The 21,043-nt window shown below is 37.0% G+C and overlaps 2 protein-coding genes across 3 annotated transcripts; one reads left to right on the plus strand and one right to left on the minus strand.

Annotated features, from left to right (window-relative positions):
* Positions 1-1,180: 1,180 nt before the first annotated feature.
* Positions 1,181-7,458, plus strand: LOC103453740 (uncharacterized). The gene is made up of 15 exons (XM_008393305.4): positions 1,181-1,411; positions 1,599-1,750; positions 2,257-2,324; positions 2,390-2,525; positions 2,656-2,744; positions 2,833-2,983; positions 3,061-3,245; positions 4,009-4,223; positions 4,309-4,407; positions 4,818-4,939; positions 5,379-5,480; positions 5,936-6,045; positions 6,156-6,243; positions 6,583-6,776; positions 7,078-7,458. Exons 2-15 carry the CDS (start codon positions 1,652-1,654, stop codon positions 7,304-7,306), a joined length of 1,887 nt encoding a protein of 628 aa, XP_008391527.3. The 5' UTR covers positions 1,181-1,411; positions 1,599-1,651; the 3' UTR covers positions 7,307-7,458.
* Positions 7,459-16,438: 8,980 nt separating this feature from the next.
* LOC103453741 (myosin-binding protein 7-like) lies at positions 16,439-19,722 on the minus strand. 2 transcript variants are annotated; one of them, XM_008393306.4, is made up of 4 exons: positions 19,339-19,722; positions 17,442-19,025; positions 17,289-17,335; positions 16,439-16,891 (listed from the first exon to the last, which is right to left on the minus strand). In XM_008393306.4, exons 2-4 carry the CDS (start codon positions 18,810-18,812, stop codon positions 16,792-16,794), a joined length of 1,518 nt encoding a protein of 505 aa, XP_008391528.3. In that variant the 5' UTR covers positions 18,813-19,025; positions 19,339-19,722; the 3' UTR covers positions 16,439-16,791. The 2 variants fall into 2 exon arrangements, with proteins under 2 accessions (XP_008391528.3, XP_008391529.3); XM_008393307.4 differs by having other exon boundaries at positions 19,188-19,717.
* Positions 19,723-21,043: the final 1,321 nt, after the last annotated feature.

Here is a 21,043-nt window from a genome sequence, read left to right on the forward strand (position 1 = left end):
TGGCTTACGGCCTTGCATGGTGCAAGTGCACAGGTTTGTAAAACCCTAGGTTTCCCGATTCCGGTTTTTTTTTTTCAATCCAATTATATGCATATAAGTAATTTAATGTAATTCATGTATAATTCAATTGATGCATATATATATATATATATATATATATATTTATAACCAACATCAAATTCACATAATTCAATAATTATGATTATGAGGCATACACAATTTATGTAGAATCTAAAATTCGTAAACCGTAAAGTTGGGTCATGCATCATAGTGAATGTTCATGCTATCAGGGTTGCAAAAATATTGAGTTAAAAACCGTTGTTTTGAAAGAACCTGATTGCGTGATGATATGGATGAACTAGTTTGATGCAGAAACATTCTTCAACGTCAGATTCCTAAGCACAGCGGTATGAGCGTGCTGATAACGTGTTGTGGTCTATTTTATCTGACAAGGAAACTGAGGGTTGGATACAAGGAGAAGAGAGAGATGTGTTTGTAGAAATGTAGGGGAATATGTATGTTGTTATCCCTCCTACATTGTGCCTTTATGTATAGTAATATAAGAAGAGAAAATATTCCTTCATCCCCAAGGAATACAAGATAAAATAGGAAATGATAACTAGAGTCAAATCTAATTTATGATACACAATCACACTTAAACTAGGATTGTTTACAACAATTACATTATTTTTTTGCTATAAATTTGTGAAGAACAATATTACTCTAAAAATGATTTTGTGAAGAACAATATCACTCTAAAAATGATTTTTAAGTATTTATTATATTTTAAAAATATGATTTGAATTTGTTTAAATTTCATAATTTGTGGGGCAATAAACGCACAAATGCATGAGTTAAATCTCTTAAATGAGGCTAAGGACCTCGATCAAAATATTTAAACAAATAAGGTTTCAGTCTAACAATTAGGTTGATTAGGGACCATAACTAAAATGACCCTTGATAAAAACCAAAAAGCTATCTCTACCGTTGAAAGAAAAAAAACCAAAAAAAAAACAAAAAAAACAAAAGAGAGGAGGCTTTTCAAGTTTCAAATTCCCAAATATTTCCGGGAAAACAGTTCATTGGTTTGAGACCTGAGACCGTGTGAGACAGAAAAACGGACACTAACGTCGGATTTGACGCCGTCAGTTACAGGAGGGAAACTCCAAATTGTTCAATCAAAATTCTCAAATCTCTTCACTTTACCGCATTTTCCCACCACATTCTCTCTCTCTCTCTCTCTCTCTCTCTCTCTACCTTTACGGTTTGCCCTAGTCTCTGGAATTCAATTTTTGGTGGCAAATCGATCGAAACCACCGGGATTGATTAATCTCGTCTGTCGCTACGCCGCACTGAGATTTCGTCGGCCGGCAGCCATTGCCTTTGCCCTGGAAATCTCTCATTCGCTGAGGTTAGACATTCTTCTACAAATCTTCAGATTACAAATTTCCAAGATTTTGACGCAATCAAATTATTTTTTGGGTACTTTTACTCGTTTTGTGATTCGTGTTGTGAAGAAAGTGAGGGTTAGCTAGCTGGGAAATTGAAGGGTTTTATTTTGCTCATGGTTATTGAATCGATGCTCAAATCGTATATAGGAAGTCGAACTGTATGTAAAAGACCTGCTGTTAATAGTGTTTGAGACTGACGTATGGCGATGGTTGCTCCACCCGGTTCTCTACCTCCCGCATCTCTGAAGATTGGTGGTGGGACGGCAACAGTCAAGAGAAAGACACCATCTCAACTGAGAGTAAGTTGTTGAAGTCATGGTTTTGTTTCTCTACGGACTCTGGTCTTCTTATTATGAATCCTTTTGGAAATTGCGGAGATTTATGTTGGTTGCCTGAATATAAATCTTATCATTGCCATTGTACTTGTGCTCTTTCGATTTTTGGTTGGATACATAGAGAACCCGTCATTGTATCGTCCATCTTCTTGTATTCAGTTATTTTGGTTGTAAACAAATTCTAATCAATGTCAAAACAGTTCAAGAGGATCACGCCTCCCAGGACCCTGTGTTAAGTGGGATTGGCACTACCGCACTGGGTTATGCGTAGGCTGCAGTACAGTTTTTAAGGCCAATTGCCATGTCTAGTTGTTGTATGGTGCTACATCTACTTTTTACAAAGCAACACTGCTGTATAACCAAGCGCTTATAGACAGACTTTACTTGAAGTAGATTTTCAAAAGCTTGCCATATAATTTGACAGGCTATATTAGTTAAGATGGTTCTCATTTATAATGCATGCCTGACAGGGAGAGCAGCGGATGAATGCTGTGGAGATGAGTGATGAATCTCCAGCTCCTTTGCTTGGTTCTACAAAGTAAGATTTTCTTACTTCTTTTATGTTTTTTTGTTGAAAGTCACTGACGTATTTTCTTTCTGTAGCACTAGCGAAGCAGAAAATGGGCTAAAGAAACAAGAACTGTCAAGGAATCCTAGATACATTGACATTCGTATGGATGAAGTATACCCTGCAAAAAAATCTAGGTTCAAGATACTCTCTGAAAAAGAGAATGCTAAGGTTTGCACATAATCTTAAAAAGATGTTCTATTTACTTTTCTTGAAATCCTGTTTCCCTCTTATTTTACTATTCAATTTTAAATGCGGTTGATAATGTGCAAAAATACCCTATTATTGTGTTCAACTTCAGGAAAGTATTTCAATGGAGAAACTTAGCAGTGTGAAGAATCTTTCTTTGCTCTCTAAGTTGGCTTCGAAGAGGAAACAACAACTTTCTGGGTATGCCTTTTAGTCCATTGTTATGTAGTTTATGAAAAAGAGGCATATTCTTATTTTCTTATCATTTCCATCTTTCTTTTCCGGGAAGTTCCCAAAATGTAGCTTCTGCTGAACATACCGAAGAAGGCACGTCAAAAGTTTATCGAACTATTGAAAAGTGTAGTCAAACTACTTTCCGTAGTGTTACTGAGCTTTCATCAGGCGGTGACAGATTGTCGGGCTTTGCAGCTGTTGATGTGGTAAACTTAGTAGCCTTTCCTTTTTATGTACATAGTCAAATAATCTGTTATTAACTTTTTTGTGCTAATTTTAACAGGATAAAGCGTTAAAAGGAATAGATGCCCAGGAATCTACAATTGGCTTACCTGCTTATATTTCTGAAAGAAGTGGTGATACTACATCAACTTGTTTAGGCGACTTTTGCTTGCCTGGTGGAAAGGTTCCTCTGGATTTTACTTTGAAAACTAGTATGCGGGTGGTGTCCTCTTCCCCAGTGAAATGGTAAATGGTCAGCTGCTATACTATCTGTTTAGTTTTCATTTCTGTTAGTTAGTCTTGAGTTTGTATCTCCTTGGTTGATTACTTGTCCACAGTTTTGTATTCATTTAAGTAAAATGTGTTTATTAAAAAAACAGTTTGTTTAGTTACCAGAACTGAAGACAGGACGGATACTACTTTTTCATTCCTTTTGATTTGTTATTCTCTCCCAATGCTTAGTTAAATTCTTTAGGTGCGTGTGCATATGACACTTAACTAAGATGACCTGTAGTGTATGTTAACTTGTTTTGTCATGATCATGTTTATAAGTTTTCAACCTAATTAGGTATATTCAGTCTAATTTCACTTTAATAACATTGAAGATAGGGTGCAATTACGTGACTTTTACTTCAACATACTTGAAGACAGTTTGAGAAGTGATGGGAAATGAAATTTTAGCAGATAATGCATTGGCCACTGCTGATTTCTCAGTCAAACCATCAAATTATGCTTATGGATTGTTCATATACAAATATTACATTAGAAGAATTGCCCAGATGCAAGTATCACATAGTTTCAAGCCATACATTAATTTTTATTAGTAAATAAAAAAAAAAAAGGTCGTACCCAGTGCACAAGGCTCCCGCTTTACGCAGGGTCTGGGAGAGGTGAATGTCGGCTAGAGTTTAAACATGAGGAAATTGCCCTTACCACTTTTCTTTAGAGTTTAAACTCATCAGCATACTCTGCTAATTCTGTGGTTGGTTATGTTGTTTTCACATTTTAGGATTCATAGGGCAGTAGCGTGCGGTGCCTACACTAGTATGCCCAATCTCAAGTTCCAATCCGATTGTTATCAGGATCAAAATATGAGCCGTGGCTCAGGGCTCACATTGAATTCCAAAGTCATTATTTCTGAACAATTATATTCATGGGTTTACCCTCAATCTACCTTACCGCCTTCTCTCATACAAGTTTTGACATCATCAACAGCTGAGGGAGGTGCGCTAAATAAGCTTTTAGTATACTGTCGTTCCCACTGTATCTTTTCCTGAAATGTTCTCATCAATAGATTTCCCTTTTGCAGTGGAAACAGATTTCTTGAGAAAACGACAGGTAGCATGGGATGACTCATTTCAGAGTCTATACTACATGCTTCGTAATGGTACCTGTGATATCTTTTATGGTGAGGCCTTTATATGATGTTTTTTCAAGCCACTTTTGCTTGTGTTTTGACTATATACGTACTACTTTTAGAATGAATTACTATCATTGATTATGCTTGGAATGGGGATACAAATGTAGTGCCTTATTCAATCTACAAAAGTTGATTTCTCCCTCTGTGTTATGGTAGTGTTTGCATGATGAGACTTGTACTTTTAATCATAATAATCAAACAGAAAACAATTTTATTTTTGTTTTGTTATTATTGTTATTATTTTAAATTTCAGCTTGCCATTCATTTCAAGAAGGCATAAGCTTCCCTTTTCGGAGTCTTATGCTCCATTCCAATATCTTTGAACCAATTAGATTCCCTTTTTTTCTTTTTCATATGGACTCCACACTTATTGCTGTTTTCATGTTCAATTCTTCTAGTGTGTACCCCACATTTTGTGGTAATGTTCACGGCTTGTACTGTCTCAGTGGGCTCGAAACGCATCAGCAATGCTTATATCTCCCAATCAACAAGAGCCATACGATCATTGTTAAGAGAGCATGTAAGTTTCACTCGTAGTATTTCTCAATTTTTTTTTGTTTGTGTAATTTTTACTTAATGTAATGCTTACTGCATTTACAGACAGAAATCTTGTCTAGATATAATTTTATGTCATTTTTCATTTGAATGTTTTTCTCTTGCATTTAGATATTCACTAAGTTAGTAGATGAAAGTAAAAAATCATTGAACTAAATAAGTTAATAGGGTTCCAATTTATACCTTTTCCTCGTACAAAGTCTTTGAAAATGTATTTAACACTTGAGCTGCAAGCTTTTGCTCTTGGTTCAGTATTGCTTTTTCACACTCAATTATGGACCATGACATAATTTCTGAAAGTTAAGCCTTGTCTGTGTAGTGTGATTTTAACTCAGAATGGACCCTGTACTGCCCTTTTTGTCTATCATTTCTAATTTTTTTTATCTGTAAAATATTGCCATTAGGATGTTTCTTTCACTATGCCTCTTTGCCGTTCGAAAGTAGAGCAAGTCACTCCAGATGTTCTTGTTGAGCTCTCAGAGATGGAGAAGCAGAATTTTGGCCAGGTTAATATCTGTTGTTCTTCCCCTTATTTGCAGTTTGTTCTAGTTTTGCTTATCTGATTGTAGGCATGGTAATGGTCATGGAATACCTTTGCCTGCCTTTTGTGTGATTTGATTGCGGATAAGACTTGGTGCTATTTTGTTCTACTGATCTGGCTATACTGGTCAACAGTTTCTGTTTTTATTCACCATTTGATAGTTAAAACTTTGGGTAGTTTAAGAGAAAAGGGAAAGAAAAGTATCTCAGTCTTATACTTGTTTGTATCATTCCAACTATTATTATTATTATCCTTATTCTTTAAAAGATATTGTTGGAAGGATGTCTTGCATGTCCAACCATTCACATTCGTCATGTGTTTTTGGTTGTCTACTCATGCCATTTTCAGGCCTTGGTTTACAAGTTTCATAGATCACTTTTCTGCTTCACTTATATGTACCTCCATTTAAAATTGTTGCAGACTCGACGCTTGAGTTCCTCTTCTGATATAGATAATACCCCGGAATCATTGCTAGTTTTCAGTGGCAATAAAAATGTACACGGAGTGTTTGATATTTTGTTAAATTATAGGTATGTTATACTTAATTTTCAATTCCATACCATCTGGTTAAACTGATTAAATATGTATTTTGAATTCTTATCATCATCTCACTCTATCTTGCTTCTGGTTTCATGTTCAGATCGTTGTTGACTGCTTTAATGGTAATGGACGTCCCTGTATTATATTCACCTGTGCCATTTCAGAATGCTGCCATTTCTTCTCCAGAGGTGGGTGTGAAAAATGTTTGTGGTTCTTTAATGTCTTTAATTTTTATGCCAGGGACTACCTAGACTACAGAGCATGTCTTGTTGCCAAAAACATGAATTCTAAGTCTGTTTGAGTATGTGCATTTGGTTGGAGCTTCGTGCTTGCCAATGCTATTATAACATATTAGAGTGAAGTCATGATTTAGAGCGTACCACATATAATGGCCTGTTTGCCCATTTTCCCTAACCCACCCCCCAACCCCACCTCCCATTTGTTTTGAATGTGCCTACTTGCCTTCATTATGCTGCAATGTTGTCAGAAATATGCTAACAGAACTTTTTATTCTACCCCTTTTTTAGATTAAATGCACGGAATTGAAAAGAGCAGACCATATTGTTTCTCCTAAGAAAACCACAGCAAAAGATGGATCCATGCAAGGTTTATCCGCTGGTCTCTGCTCTAGTGTTGAAATTAAGGATCCATATCTTCCACCATGGATTATTTGCAGCCTACTTGCCCTTCTGGGCTCTGAAGAGAGAAGCTTCGAGGCGAGGTAATCATTAACGTGATTCAAGTTTCATATGACCTTTTGTGCATTAATGCTCAAAATTTGTTAGGTTGATCTATATGATTTAGTGCACCAAGTTCCGTAAGTAGATGAATACTCACAATTTAAGGCCGAGTTAAATGATGACTTTCGCTATAACCTTTGGATGCTATGCTGCATTGAACCTATCTTCCATCTGGAGTTTGGTTACAGTTTGCACTACACTAGTCTGCATTCGGTTGCCATTGTCAAACTAATCCAATATAGATCTTAACTCGTCCTTTTATTTGATTTGACCTACTTCCAGCTTTATGAACGAACCTTCATCAATCGGGTTGAATGTTGCTGTAGAAGCAGTTCCTGAGAAATCTGATCGTCCTGATGCGGCAGCTGAAGACTTACAAAAAATCACCTCTGCTTTTGGTATTCCAGGAGCCATTGTTATGCCTCAGTTGCGTTTGGGTTTCTTGAAAACTTTGAAGTTCTCAAATGGTTCTTATTCGGCTTCCCTTTCTCCTACCTTAGAAGCTGAATAGAAATACAATCGTATATTTTGCCACGAGGATGGTTGATATCATTCTTTAATCCAACTAATTCTCTGTACTTTAATTTGGTACATGATCTAATCTTGAACCGCTTTGTAAAATTTGCTTTACCAGTTTAATACTGAATGGTTTTATTGACAAAACTCATGAGAAATCTGCCTACTATTTGAATCTTTTACTAGTTATTCTCCTTGTGAATTTTGTCCAGCTTTTCTCCTTGTGAATGGTTTGAGACGACTATAACAGAGTTACCTCGGCAATGGACATACCGAAATGCTCCTCAAGGGGCTGGCCAAGTTCCCCATTTGGAATACCGTCACCTAGTGTCCTAGTTGCATGTAAGCTCTTCGAGAACTTACATTGCACGCGTACGTTGGCAGTGTGGCATCCTATGCCAACAATACAAAGACATGTAAATTATTCTACTTGGTGCAACTTTCTGGAGGGAGGACTCGGTGCAACTTTCTGTATTAGTGGTTTTCGTCTAGAAAGAGAACTTGAAAGCACTGGCCTTTGAATCCGTAACTGAATCCCAGAAGGATGGTTTTTCCTGCTGGCCATTCTTCTCCTCTAATTTTCCGCGTCAGGTGATCAATAGTTCCAGGAAAAGAAGCCTCGGTAGCATTTTTTAAAAGGGAGTTTTAACGAAAAACTCACGGTATTGTTCACTTTAATGAAAAACTATATTTTTACACTAAAAAGTTAAACCTGATACTATTCACTTTACCCTTTATTTTGTCTTTATCATTAAAACTCAAAGGGTGCGTTTGTTGCGCCGGACTGTCTCGGACTGGACTAGCTGCCGGGACTAAGCTGGACTGGCTTAGACTGGACTAAGCTGGACTAACTTAGTGAAGCGTTTGGTGTAATGTCGGACTAAGAAGCAGGATAAGAAAAACAGTACTGTTCACCAGATTTGTGTTTGCTTAGACTAGGACTACAAATTTTTGCCATTGTGTAATAGAGTAATGCTACAAATCTCATGATATGGGTTAATTGGAGCATATTTTTGCCATGTATATTATGAATCTTAAAAAAAATTGACAATTGTTTTGTTTCTATTACCTGCTAATAGAATTGGGTTTAATTTGCAAATGTAGCTTGGTTTAAACTCTATCACCCAACAGAAGAAAAATAATAGTGCCCAATACATGCAACTTCAACAAATACAAGTACATAAGAAGATCTCCATAATTTAGAAAATCCTAGTTAACATTAGTTAACATTAGCCAAAATAGATCTCCATAATTTACAAAATGGCTAGTTAACATGAGCCAAAATACTAGTGCAAAGCTAAGTTATAAGCCATAACATAAGATTGTATGATTAATAAAATACATCCATGTTAACATTAATAAAATACATCCATGTTAACATTAGCCAAAATCCTCATCCGCTTGCGTTGTCGCTTAAAAGCCTTTAGACGAACACTTTCTTGACACATTCAGTATCAGTATTCCCTATTATACCATTCAGATAACACAAACTAATCTCTCGTCTAATAAGTGAACGGTTAGTCAATGTGGGTCGTTCAACATGTCTATGTTTGCCACGTAGCATCATCAACACAAGAATCGTACAAATGCAAATTGTCTCCAAATAAGACATCTCTAACAATAAGATCAATAAAAGCTTCCTTCGATCCATATCTATCCAAACAAAAAAAAAAACAAAAAACAAATTAAGGACATTATATATGTAATATTTACTGTTATTAAGGGTGATGGAAATGAAGTGATTATGATACGAAATGAACTAGATGAAGTAACTAGCGAAGTCACAATCCGAGGCATCAAATATACGGGTGGTGTTGGAAAAAAAAAAGTTATCATTAACCCGAGGCAACAAATATACAGGTGGCGTTGAAAAAAAAAAGTTATCATTAACCCGAGGCAACAAATATACAGGTGGCGTTGAAAAAAAAAAGTTATCATTAACCCGAGGCAACAAATATACAGGTGGCGTTGAAAAAAAAAAAAGTTATCATTAACCCGAGGCATCATATTCAAAATGTTCTACTCTTATACATCTATAAACATGTGTCTAAGAACACTAGTATGAGGATTGCTATCATTGCTAGACATTGCATGTGAAGAGGGAAATTAAAGGACACCTGTAATGCAGTAGCCTTAGCCTTAGCCTTCCGTTTATGCTCCTCTTCTCTGCAACCAACAACCACAAAAAATTGCAATTCAGCATCAACCCCACACAATACAAAACATTCACATTGTAATATCATGGTTATAAACCAAGTACACACACACACACACACACTCATGGACAAATGTGCAAAATACACATACATACTCACACTCACACTCATGGACAAATGTGCAAAATACACATACATACTCACACTCACACTCACACTAACACACACACACGGACATACTCACACTCACACACGGACATACACTCACACACACACACACTGCATACACACTCACACACATACTCACACGGACATACACACTCTCACACACGGACATACACTCACACACACCCTGCATACATACATACACACACACACACACACACACACACTGCATACATACACATACACACACACATTGCATACACACACAAACACTGCATACACACTCACACACTGCATACACACTCACACACATACTCACACGGACATACACACTCTCACACACCCTGCATACATACATACATACACACACACACTGCATACATACATACACACACACACACACTGCATACATACACACACACACACACACACACACACACACACACTGCATACATACACACACACACACACACACACACACACACACACACACTGGTCAGATGCACACACTGCACACATACTGGTCAGATGCACACACTGCATACACACACACACACTGCATACACACTCACACACATACTCACACGGACATACACACTCTCACACACGGACATACACTCACACACACCCTGCATACATACATACATACACACACACACACACACACACACACACTGCATACATACACACACACACACACTGCATACATACACACACACACACACACACACACTGCATACATACACACACACACACACATTGGTCAGATGCACACACTGCACTCACACGGACATACACACTCTCACACACTGACATACACTCACACACACCCTGCATACATACACACACACCCTGCATACACACACACACACACCCTGCATACACACACACACATACACACTGCATACACACACACACACACTGCTTTATGAAAACCCCAAATTCCAAATTTGAAACCCCAAATTCCAAATTTCTAATCTCAATTTCAAACCCCAAATTCCAAGCTTTATGAAAACCCCAAATTCCAAATTTCTACTGCATACTTACATACACACACACACTGCTTTATGAAAACCCCAAATTCCAAATTTCAAACCCCAAATTCCAAATTTCTAATCTCAATTTCAAACCCCAAATTCCATGCTTTATGAAAACCCCAATTTCTAATCTCAATTTCACCTAAATATCAAAACCCTAAAATTTGTTCAACTGCAGAATCAAATAAAGCTCAAACCCAAAACAAATCCGCCCAAATCGACGAAAAAAATCCACCCAAATCGACCCAAATCGACAAAAAAAATCAAACAATCAAAGCTTACCAGACAACTGGAGGCAGATGAGGGCGAGCAGATCTGTTACGTGAAGACGAGGGAGCGGACGACGAGAGGAACAGATGAGGAGCATGATGCAGATGATGGCGACCAGGATGCAGCTGACGGCGAGCAGGACGCAGAGATGAGGATGAGGAGGACGACGTGAGGGAGGAGGACGTCGACGACACTCTCTCCTAGGATGACCGAGGTTCTTTCTTGCAAGAGCGCAATCGGATGAGGAGGACGACGTGAGGGAGGAGGTCTTACGAATCCGGACGTTTTTGGGGTGGTTCGCTAAGAACTCCTAGCGAGGGGTTTAATCCGTGCGAGTCGGATCTAATCCCATTAAACCTAATCCTTGCCCCTACCAAACATCAGACTACAATACCAATTAGTGTAGTCCAGTCCAGTCCCCCCTAAGAAGGTCAAACAAACACGCCCAAAGTTTTCAAATCTTTTTCATTAGTTTTCCTTTTTTAAAAGGAATTTTAACGAAAAGCTTACGGTATTGTTTACTTTAACGAAAAACCATATTGTTACACTAAAAAATCAATCATGGTACTATTCACTTTATCATTTTTTTCCCTAAATTGTCATACAAATTCACCCTATCTCTGAATCTGGATACCAGAGTGCTCGCATTTGGCCTCTTATGAAAATCCAAGACGTTCAACAAATTTCTCCTGCAAAAACAGATTATTCTTTTTTGGTTTTTAACTAGGTTTATTACTTGCGCTACAAGTTATTTAAATTTCTTGATCTTGCTGGATTGTTATAGATGGGTTAAGTTTGTAATAAAGTTCTTTTTCTTGCCTTGTAAACAAGGGTTTTTATTCATGATATTATATGTCTAGATAAAGGGAGTTCAGGACCCTTCCAACTATTTTTTTTATTACAATTAATACCGAAAGAAGTAAGGTTAATTAGGTTAGGTAGATTAGTCACAAATGAACTTTGAAAAGCAGTTGAAAATGGTTTACAACACAAAGAAAGATGCATTAAACAACATATATACTTTACGTAAGTACAAACAAAAGAGATTCAGGCAAGGTTCATTCTCTTGCAGCCACTTCTCTTTGGGGAATGAACAGCGGCGAAGCTAGAAATTATTGAAGGGAGGGGCGAAATTTTAAAGGGTAAAAATTGTTGCTGGTGAGGTTTTATGTCATGAAAACATTTCATAATGTGCTCATTCACTACCTAACGAAACGTTATTAGCAAGGGTAAAATGATGTAGGAAAATGTATTGAGTCGTCGGAAAAAATTTGTCGTTGATAGTCGCAAATTCTTCTATTTAAATACTATTTTTTCTTTTCTGGTTAGTCATAAAAAAAACACATTTTTGACACCAATCACCCTTCGGTTTCAGTTAAATACTCGTTAAAATCGAATTTAAAAAAGGTTAATAATCCTAAATTAAAGAGGTTTTTTTGTCAATCCGGTGCAAATATAGTTTACAAGTTAGCTCATATAAGGTTTTCAAGCTCATAATGTCATAAATTTAATAAATTATCATACAATTAGGCCGAAGATAAAAATTAATACACTTATAATATATCTTATGATGCATTATGAGAATTTTAAAACTTTGTGACCCATTTTAAAAATCATTCCAAATGTGAATAGTGCAAATTGTAGTTGACCCATTTTTTTAAAGTAAACTCCAAATACCTACGATTCTTCATTTTTTTACTCAATTGAAAAGATTAAAATGAACACTACTGTGAAAACGATCAAAATGAACACTACCAATTATCGAATATTTACATATATGTAAGAGATTGAATTATGTGCTAACTATTAATCTACATTAGGTGATTGTAGACTAAAATTTATATTCAAATATACAAAATTAACTGCATTGCCAATATGATTTAACAAGTCAGAACATGAGGGTATATTTGTGAATTGTGAGTTTTTGGGGCATATTTTGCTGCTCTCATAAAAGGGACGGGGTGTGAGTGAGTGTGAAGAAAAAATGGGGGACCAGTGGTCCCCACTATAATCATTTATTTATTTTATCTCAATAAAGCAAAACAGCGTCGTTCCGCCTAGGAATTTAAAAAAAAAATTATAACCCTTCACTATTGCTACTGCGCGCAGCAACAAAGAAACTAGAGCAGTAGCCGGGACTCCATCATTTCCGATGGGACCAGAGTGGTGGAACCATCGCTCCTGGGCTTGATTCCGACGAGGGGAGGGGCGTATGCCCCTCCTCGCTCCTCTGTAGCTTTGCCCATGGGAATGAAAGGTAAAACGAGTTTACAAAAGGGGATTCATACTACAACGCTTGCGAAAAGTAGCTGAGCTTCTAAAACTTGACAAAAGATGGCTTTCTATAGTGAATCTATGACTAAAAGAACAAAGTCTGGACAAACTAAAGCTTTCTGGTTTCTTACTTGTCTAAGAGCAAAGTGAGATGTCTTTTGATTGATAGGTTGATTGTCCTTGTCTCTGGGGTCCCTTGCTGCTTTTATAGACATTTTAGCTCGACTGTCCAAGCTTTGCCTTTTGGTAAAATCCTCCGGAATGTGGTGAGTCACCACTTATTTACCCATCCATACTCTCGAAAAGTACTTTTTGCTGGGGTGAGCTGCCATTCTGAGTGTCACTTCTCTTATAGGCATAGATCTATTCCTTGGCAAAAAATGATTTTTTATTCTTCTTGGGCTGTTGCCTTCTCTGAGCCCAATCCTCTATTTATTTTTTGTATTCTTGGACCTTCTCTCTCACCAAACCCAACATTAAATATCCACTTAAACACATCCAACACAAGATTCCTCCAGAGGGGCTCATGATTTGCAAAAAGATAGAAAGATTTACTCACAGTGGCCAAAACCCCCAGGTGGATTCCACCCAAAAGCCCCAAAATCTCAAGAACAAGCTCATCTGTTAGGGTTTGAGATTACCTAATCCGGTGTTCCTTGAGTTGAGAGAACTAGGGTTGAGGTAGAGATTTCCCAGTGGCTGGACCCCATGGGAGCTCGATGGAGCTGAGGCCTTGAGATTGAAGCCTGCTTCAAAATCTTCACCATCTTCTTCTTCTTCCTCCTCTAATATATTTTTTTTTTTTTTGTGTGGAAACAGATTTGGTTGTTTTCTTGGTTTTGGATTTGGTTTTCTTCTTTTTCCTGATGGATTTGGTCCTTTGGGACAATAGGGTTTTGCAGCTAAGCATTGGAGAGGTTTTTTGCTGAAACTGGAGAGCAGCTGGGTGATGGGGCAGGGTTTTAGCTAGACTGGTGCAGCGAGTGCGCGCGTGTTGGCGCCCACAAAACGAATGTTTTTGTTCTATTTGAATAACAGATAAAAAAAAAATAATAATTTACAAAGAAAAAAAAAAGGGTAATTTAAATTTCATTTGTGAATGAGCGGTCTTAGCTTTAAATATCGTAAATTGCGAATTTGATACTAATTTATTCATGTAGCATATTAATGTGAATATATAGATATATAACAAAAATAAAAACAAAGTTTTATGTAACACGTTGGACTAAAATTGCAATTGCAGATTTTCGCACAAAACTTAACACATGAAATGGCTTAAATGCTCCTGTATTTAGACCATGTAAAACAACACACTTGACAATTAAGAATTTTGCATTTGGAGGATGGAATGGACATAAAGGTTGTCGATCTTGTTGAGCATTACGTAGTATATGCGTAAGTATTTTAGACATTTCTTGTGTAAAAATTCATGTCTGTCATATTGATTTTCCTATAAGAGGTTAGTAATTGTCCTATAAACAAACAATTTTCCAAATAATAAAAGTCCCTCTTGCTATGGGTGCTATAAACAAAAATATATATCCCGGTGACACAACAGATTTTCTCCTCGCAAACATTTTCATGTGCAGTAGAGAAGTTTGTTGTTTGATACAAATGAGAAGTTTCCTCACACCTTCATGCATTGGCCATTTTTTGGCAGGTCAGGATCAAAATCAAATAGTTGATATACCAAAAGGCAGACATGCAGCTGGTTGTGATGAGTAATTTCTTAACCCTTCCAAACTAATCTAGGTATGTTAACTATCAGATAAAACAATACATAGGAAGATAATTAGTTACCTTTCAATGAAAACAAATCCCTTTTAGGAGTTCTCAAATCCTCTACTTTTTTAGTGTACTTGAAACATGAGACAGTATACTACGTATCATAATTGAAGTGAGGAATATTGAAAAGTATACTCTAAAGCGAAACATATTAATCCCATCATCAACTTTTATATTATAACACGTGATGTACTACATTGTGTTTTACAGACACAAAAATTTCTTTCTCTACACACGATGTTACTAGTTCAAGCAGTAAATTACTAACTATTATGATCCGACAATTGAAGGAAAGAGATTTATATTTTTCTTACAAAGCGGTATTCAGATCTACTTTAATTTGTTGAGAAGGAAAAGACGAGCACATTAACCTGACTAACTGGCCTAACCACATATATGCTATTTTTGATAAAACGAGATTCTAAACTATTCTCAGAAAATGAGAAGATCTAATACTAGTTGAATTTAAATACTCTATAGGAGGGATGAGTTGTCATGAGGTATATGAATGCCTAAGGTTGAAACAATGTGCCACCCACCCACCATTGGATGCCTTGCCATTGAACTTGTCAATGACAATGGTCAAACAATGTGCTCCTCAAACCTTTATTAAACTTAATAAGCATGCTTAGTAACAAGATTAATTTAGCAGGCTACAGCTTGTTTCATTCCCATAGAATTTTATTGTGGGTTAAAGACTGACTGATTATCCATTAAATTAGCAGTTAAGACAAAAAAAATAGTGTTTCCCCAATTCATTTATGAACGTTTATCTGATTATTGAAAAAAAACTGTTAAAAATCATCTGCAAATATAGAACCTAAATTAAATAGTTAAGAAAATGACAACAAAATGTCCAATGAGAAAATGTGCGATAGGGCAGTCTCTATGACAGTTTTATACCGTGTTTTAATCCCCTTCGGTTTAGAATAGGAAATCACAGATAAAGATTCTTTCTCTTTATGTCCTTTTCTCTTTATAAAAAAGTCAACACAAGATGTTAACGTGATTTAATCGCAACCGTTCACATATAAGGGAAGGGGGAAGAGAGTAGGAGAGAAAATCCTACTCCGAAAATCATTGTCCAAATCTAACATGAAGGCATCTGCAAACATACAGTTGAAACTTAGGGCAATCTTACGATGAAATGACAGGATTAAAGGATCTCCGGGATCCTCACAAAGAGGATCCGGCGAAGATCCTCTCTAATTTTAACAAAGTAAAGAAAAAAAAGCAATTATGACAAAAGGGAAAGACAATACATGACCCTATCGAACCAGCATTATTAAAACAGAGTAAACCAACTGAATTTTCAAAAGCACTTTTGTGCGGTGGTGGTCCGAAAAAGCATATAGGGGTAAGGGACCAAAATATATTCCAAAAGAACCAAGATTTGAAATCCCTTTGGGTAAAACAGTAAAAACATGCAAAAACCAGGGCTAAAAGAATAGGCCTTTCGCATATTTTGAATTGGAAATCATTCTTACAAGCATCTGCAATGTCCAGGAGAGGACTGTCAAATGACACAGCTTTGAGCTGAATTCCAAGGAACCATACACGAGAGCGAGCATGCTTGAAACGTTGCCATGGTTCGTCGGTCAGCCAGAAAATTACACTCAAAACCCCAGGAAAGAAATGAATCAAAATAACACTCTGCTCATAAAGCCAAATTCAGCGGCAACAACCAACCAAGCCCGGAAAAGAATGCGAAATCTACTCGTACAAGTGTGATTTAGAATGCCCTTTGGTGTGTGTCCACATGTGAGCGTAGCTTTCGATACGGATAACTGGTTTTACACTTGCGTGCTTGTAAGACATCTCCACTGCCTTACATGGGGACCCTTGTCTAACAGCATAAGCAAACCCACATTGGCTGATAGCCCAAACATATGCCTGAAATTATGTTTAAAGATATTAGAAAACGATAAAATGGCCATAAACAATCCGCAAAGCAAAAAAGTACCGGAGTGCTGTGGATATAGATCTAATGCTACCTACTGTTTTCACCCTGGCCCCGTTGTGGGGGGAGGGGGGGGGGGGATTACTGCAAGGCTATGTAGATCATAGTTAGGAATACAGTTTTTCTTTCAAATTATTCTTCTGTATGGTTTATAATTTAGCGCTGTAAACAGTAATTGTTGCTAGATGGGTTTGCCTTCGTCTTTTCGAACACACATTGTTTTCATTTTATCAAAAAAAATATACAAAATTAATTGCATCAGTTATTCAATAAAATTGTTAAACTATCGATTTCTATCTATTCTGATGGTAGGAAGTATGAGCTACTTACTTGCTTCGGCACGCTCTCCTTCTCCAGAAAACAAAGGACTTGATCCACTGAACAAAACAATCAAATAGATATCAAGTGTTAATTAAACATAATTTGATACCATTACCTGGCTTAAACTATATTTCAACTGCCAATTGATGAATCCGAATTTACCTTAAAAACAGACATGGAAGAAAAGCGTCCAACGATAGATGGTTTCTTCACAATCATTCGTTTCTCCGGTGACATATCATTACACAAATGTTGAGCTATTTCTTTAAGCAATACCAGTTGAGCTTTATCTGTTCGCATTGAAAGCATTGCCTGCCTCATTGACTCCCTGTCAGCCTCAAGTGCCTGAAGCCTCATATAGAGCTTCATGACATCAGGATCCTCAAAATCAGGCCCACTAAGTCCCCTAGGAGTAACTCCAGATTTGGCTTCTGTATAACCATTGTAAGGTGCTCCAATATGAACAGAGTCAATGGTATAAACTCTGTCACTCATGTCGTCTCCAACTTCTGATACATTATCAAACTTTCTAGTATTTGGATAGTCCTCTGACTGTGAGACATAGTCTGCCTTCCTGAAGCTGTTGTTATATCGAGGGGATTCAGTAAAATCTGGACCAGTATCTTTAACCGTATGCATAGGCGAGTCACCTGAAAGTCTCCCAGAATGTCTTGATCGCCTAGGAGAATGGCCAACCACCACCTTTTCAAAAAAAATCTTGGAACCTGAAAAATCCCTTTCCATTGGACTGCCGCTCGGACTCCCCTCCATCTGAAAGAGCCTGCTTTCCAAATTTCTCAAATGGTCTCTCCCACGAGGGGTCTCACCAAATGCATATTTCTCAATGTCTGCATCATCATCACACTCCAACACACCTTGGGTCTCATTTATCTTACATTTCAGAGGTGGGTATTCATATGTGGGCGTTGTCGGGAGTTCATATTGGGCTTCAAAGTCACCCACGCTTTGGATACGGCTAAAGGAACCCTGGTCACCTTCTGCCTCAGACTCCGTGAGCCCATAACTCATCATTCTATGCTTATAGGCCTGCACTTCACATGTGAGTGCCTGAATCGCCTGCTCTCTCTTATACAGCAAATCTTCCAGTGCCAAAAGCTCCTGCTGCTCATGTGCCATCTTCTCCTCAACGAAACACTTGAATTGCCGGGCCTCCATCTGTATTTCAGCCTTCTCCCTCTGCAACCTCAATATCATTGACATAGCCTCATTGGCAGCGGATGATGAAGCATTCCTCTCCTCGTCCAGCTCGGTATACAAATCTTGTATGGTTTTCTGCTGGCTACTAAGCGTCTCGCGAAGTGCAATACATTCGTTCTCCATCTGGACTCGCGCATTATAATAAAGTTCAAGCCCAGGTATAAAGAAACGGTTACCATCCTCAAACTCGCCATACTTTCTCTTTACCGACCGAAGCCAAGTCCCCCCTGATGAGACACTCACCAGCGAACAACTACATTCACAATTACAACATTTCACCATCGGCCTCGAGGATGGAAATGCTTCTGAATCCATAGAGCAACGTGCATTCAAAATTCAAGCAATTCAAGATCAAGCGACGGTAATTTGACTATTCAACAAATCAACCATCTAAAATATCAAGTCTTATCCTGGAGCTCCCAAATCCTCTCTCAATGAATCCAAGACCTTCAACAATTTTCCCTCCCTTCCTGCACTCCGATTGTGAGCTGTCGTCCCTCTCAGATCAACAATTCACACATAAAACTCCTAAAAAACAAAAATTGCAACAATATTAGACCTAAAAATGCCAAAATACATTATGTTCTGCCTTAATTCACAAAGAAAATGTTACCAAAATGAATAGCTACCACTCAAACATGCATAGAAATTACAATTTCCCCCAAAATCTGGGAAGAAATTGAAAATTACCTATAGGAGGATTAAGGAAATTGAAGAAACAAATTCTCCGGGAAAATAATCCAAAGAAATTAAATTCCATTGAAACAAAGGAGTGGCAGAGAGAGAGAAAGCGAGAGAGAGGGAGGGAGGGAGGGAGAGGGAGAGGGAGAGGCAGAATTACCTTGGACGAGCTTGAAGAACAAAAAACCGTAGAAAGTCGCGGAGAGCAGGAGGTGCAGGCCAAACTTTCCCGGAAAAAAGTTTTTCCCGAGAAAATTTAGGATCTGAAGAGGAACGAAGGACAAAAAAAAGAAGAAAAATAAAAACGAAAAAAGGCCAAGCTGCGAAAAAATGATTCGCTCCCACCCGCGTTCCCAGGGCTGTTTGGAGGGAAAGAAAATCGAACAGCGAGAGAGAGAAAATTATGGAAACCCTAAAATTTTTGTTAATTAAAAATTTCCCCCTCCTTTGTTATTATTCGTCTCGAACTTCGTGATGTCGTTTGGAGAGAGAGAGGGGAATGGACGGTTTGAATTGGAATTTGTGAGCGAGAGGACCCTGGTTTGTATGTTTGGGGGATGGAGGGAGCTTTTGTCCAACCTCTCCAACTAATTACCCTATACCTTTACAATTTATACTTACTTTTTACTAATTACCTCTAATTTGGGGTTTACTTTTTGATTTACTATAATTTGCATAATCAGAGTCAACACGAACGAAACACGTATACAACTTGATAATTAGCGCGGTTAACAACTAATTACTGTTGTCCAAAAAAATTAAAATTAACCACTGATAACTCTCGATGAGGTGTTTACCTTCATGAATTTCCAATAAGTTTTACCTCATCCAATTCATAGTAAATTTTTTTGTTTGTGGTTGTGATGGTTAAATTAGGATAATGCACTTTATTTTTTCTAATACTCAATCATTGATACTAATAACTTGGTTATGAGATGTTTGACTTGGACCTTAACATTAACTAATTTAGAAGAAATTCTAATAAATTGTTCTTATTAAATAATGTGAAGGAGTTCATATTACATGATATGACAAGTGTCAAGCGATACGTATTTAAGATGTTTGTATGTTTAATGGTACGTATTTGGTTGAGTCTTGATTTTAAAACCTAAATGTTGAAGCTCTTGTATTTATAAATAGTCACAATATAGATTAGTTACGTCTATAGACAAATAAATACTTAAGGCAAATTTAGTTATATGTATGCTAAAATATTTTAGAGTGACAAGGGAAATAAAAAAAAATTGAATATCTAGTCTCATTTTGAGATATTTAAAAAATTCAAATGGTAGCGATTTTGACATTTTTCGCTTTAATTTTGACAACGAACATTGTAATTGTACAAATTATAAAATACTCAATTTAGAATGTATGAAGTTATTTAAAACAAATGAAGTTAAACCATAAGTACTAACTTTACATCCCAATCAACATAATCAAGACATCAAAGTATCTTTATTAATTCGTGTATAAACCACCCCAATTTCAAAAAGAGTTTTGATCACGAATAGTTTCTTAAAGTTCGACTAACTCATCATTTTAGTCATTCCAATTTCATGTCGACTAATGTTTTCCATAACATCTTTCCGGAAACAAACTTAATATGCTAGTGGAACCCACATTTTAATGATATACCCAATTCCTAAAGTTACACTCGATCGACATTTTTAGTGGGTAATGCTAGAGATACCAAATTTTGTAAACTTAATGATATGGTTATTGACGATTGAATTATTGCTGAAGAGTTGGTTAACGTTCTTATTTCTATTGGTAACACATTATTGGTTTATAAAATTTGGTTTTCACAAAATTTAGTTTACAAAATTAGTCTCTTAAACATTATTCTTAAAAATTTAGTCTATCTA

Source organism: Malus domestica, chromosome 14, assembly GCF_042453785.1.
Source record: "Malus domestica chromosome 14, GDT2T_hap1".
NCBI classification, from domain to species: domain Eukaryota; kingdom Viridiplantae; phylum Streptophyta; class Magnoliopsida; order Rosales; family Rosaceae; genus Malus; species Malus domestica.

Coding starts and splice junctions, on each gene's coding strand:
- LOC103453740 (XM_008393305.4), top strand. CDS start 1,652: ATGGCGATGGTTGCTCCACCCGGTTCTCTACCTCCCGCATCTCTGAAG. Junction 2,526..2,655: donor CTGAAAAAGAGAATGCTAAG/GTTTGCACATAA, acceptor GTTCAACTTCAG/GAAAGTATTTCAATGGAGAA. Junction 5,481..5,935: donor AGAAGCAGAATTTTGGCCAG/GTTAATATCTGT, acceptor AAATTGTTGCAG/ACTCGACGCTTGAGTTCCTC.
- LOC103453741 (XM_008393306.4), bottom strand. CDS start 18,812: ATGGATTCAGAAGCATTTCCATCCTCGAGGCCGATGGTGAAATGTTGT. Junction 17,336..17,441: donor CTTCCATGTCTGTTTTTAAG/GTAAATTCGGAT, acceptor TGTTTTGTTCAG/TGGATCAAGTCCTTTGTTTT. Junction 16,892..17,288: donor AGGAGAGCGTGCCGAAGCAA/GTAAGTAGCTCA, acceptor ACATAATTTCAG/GCATATGTTTGGGCTATCAG.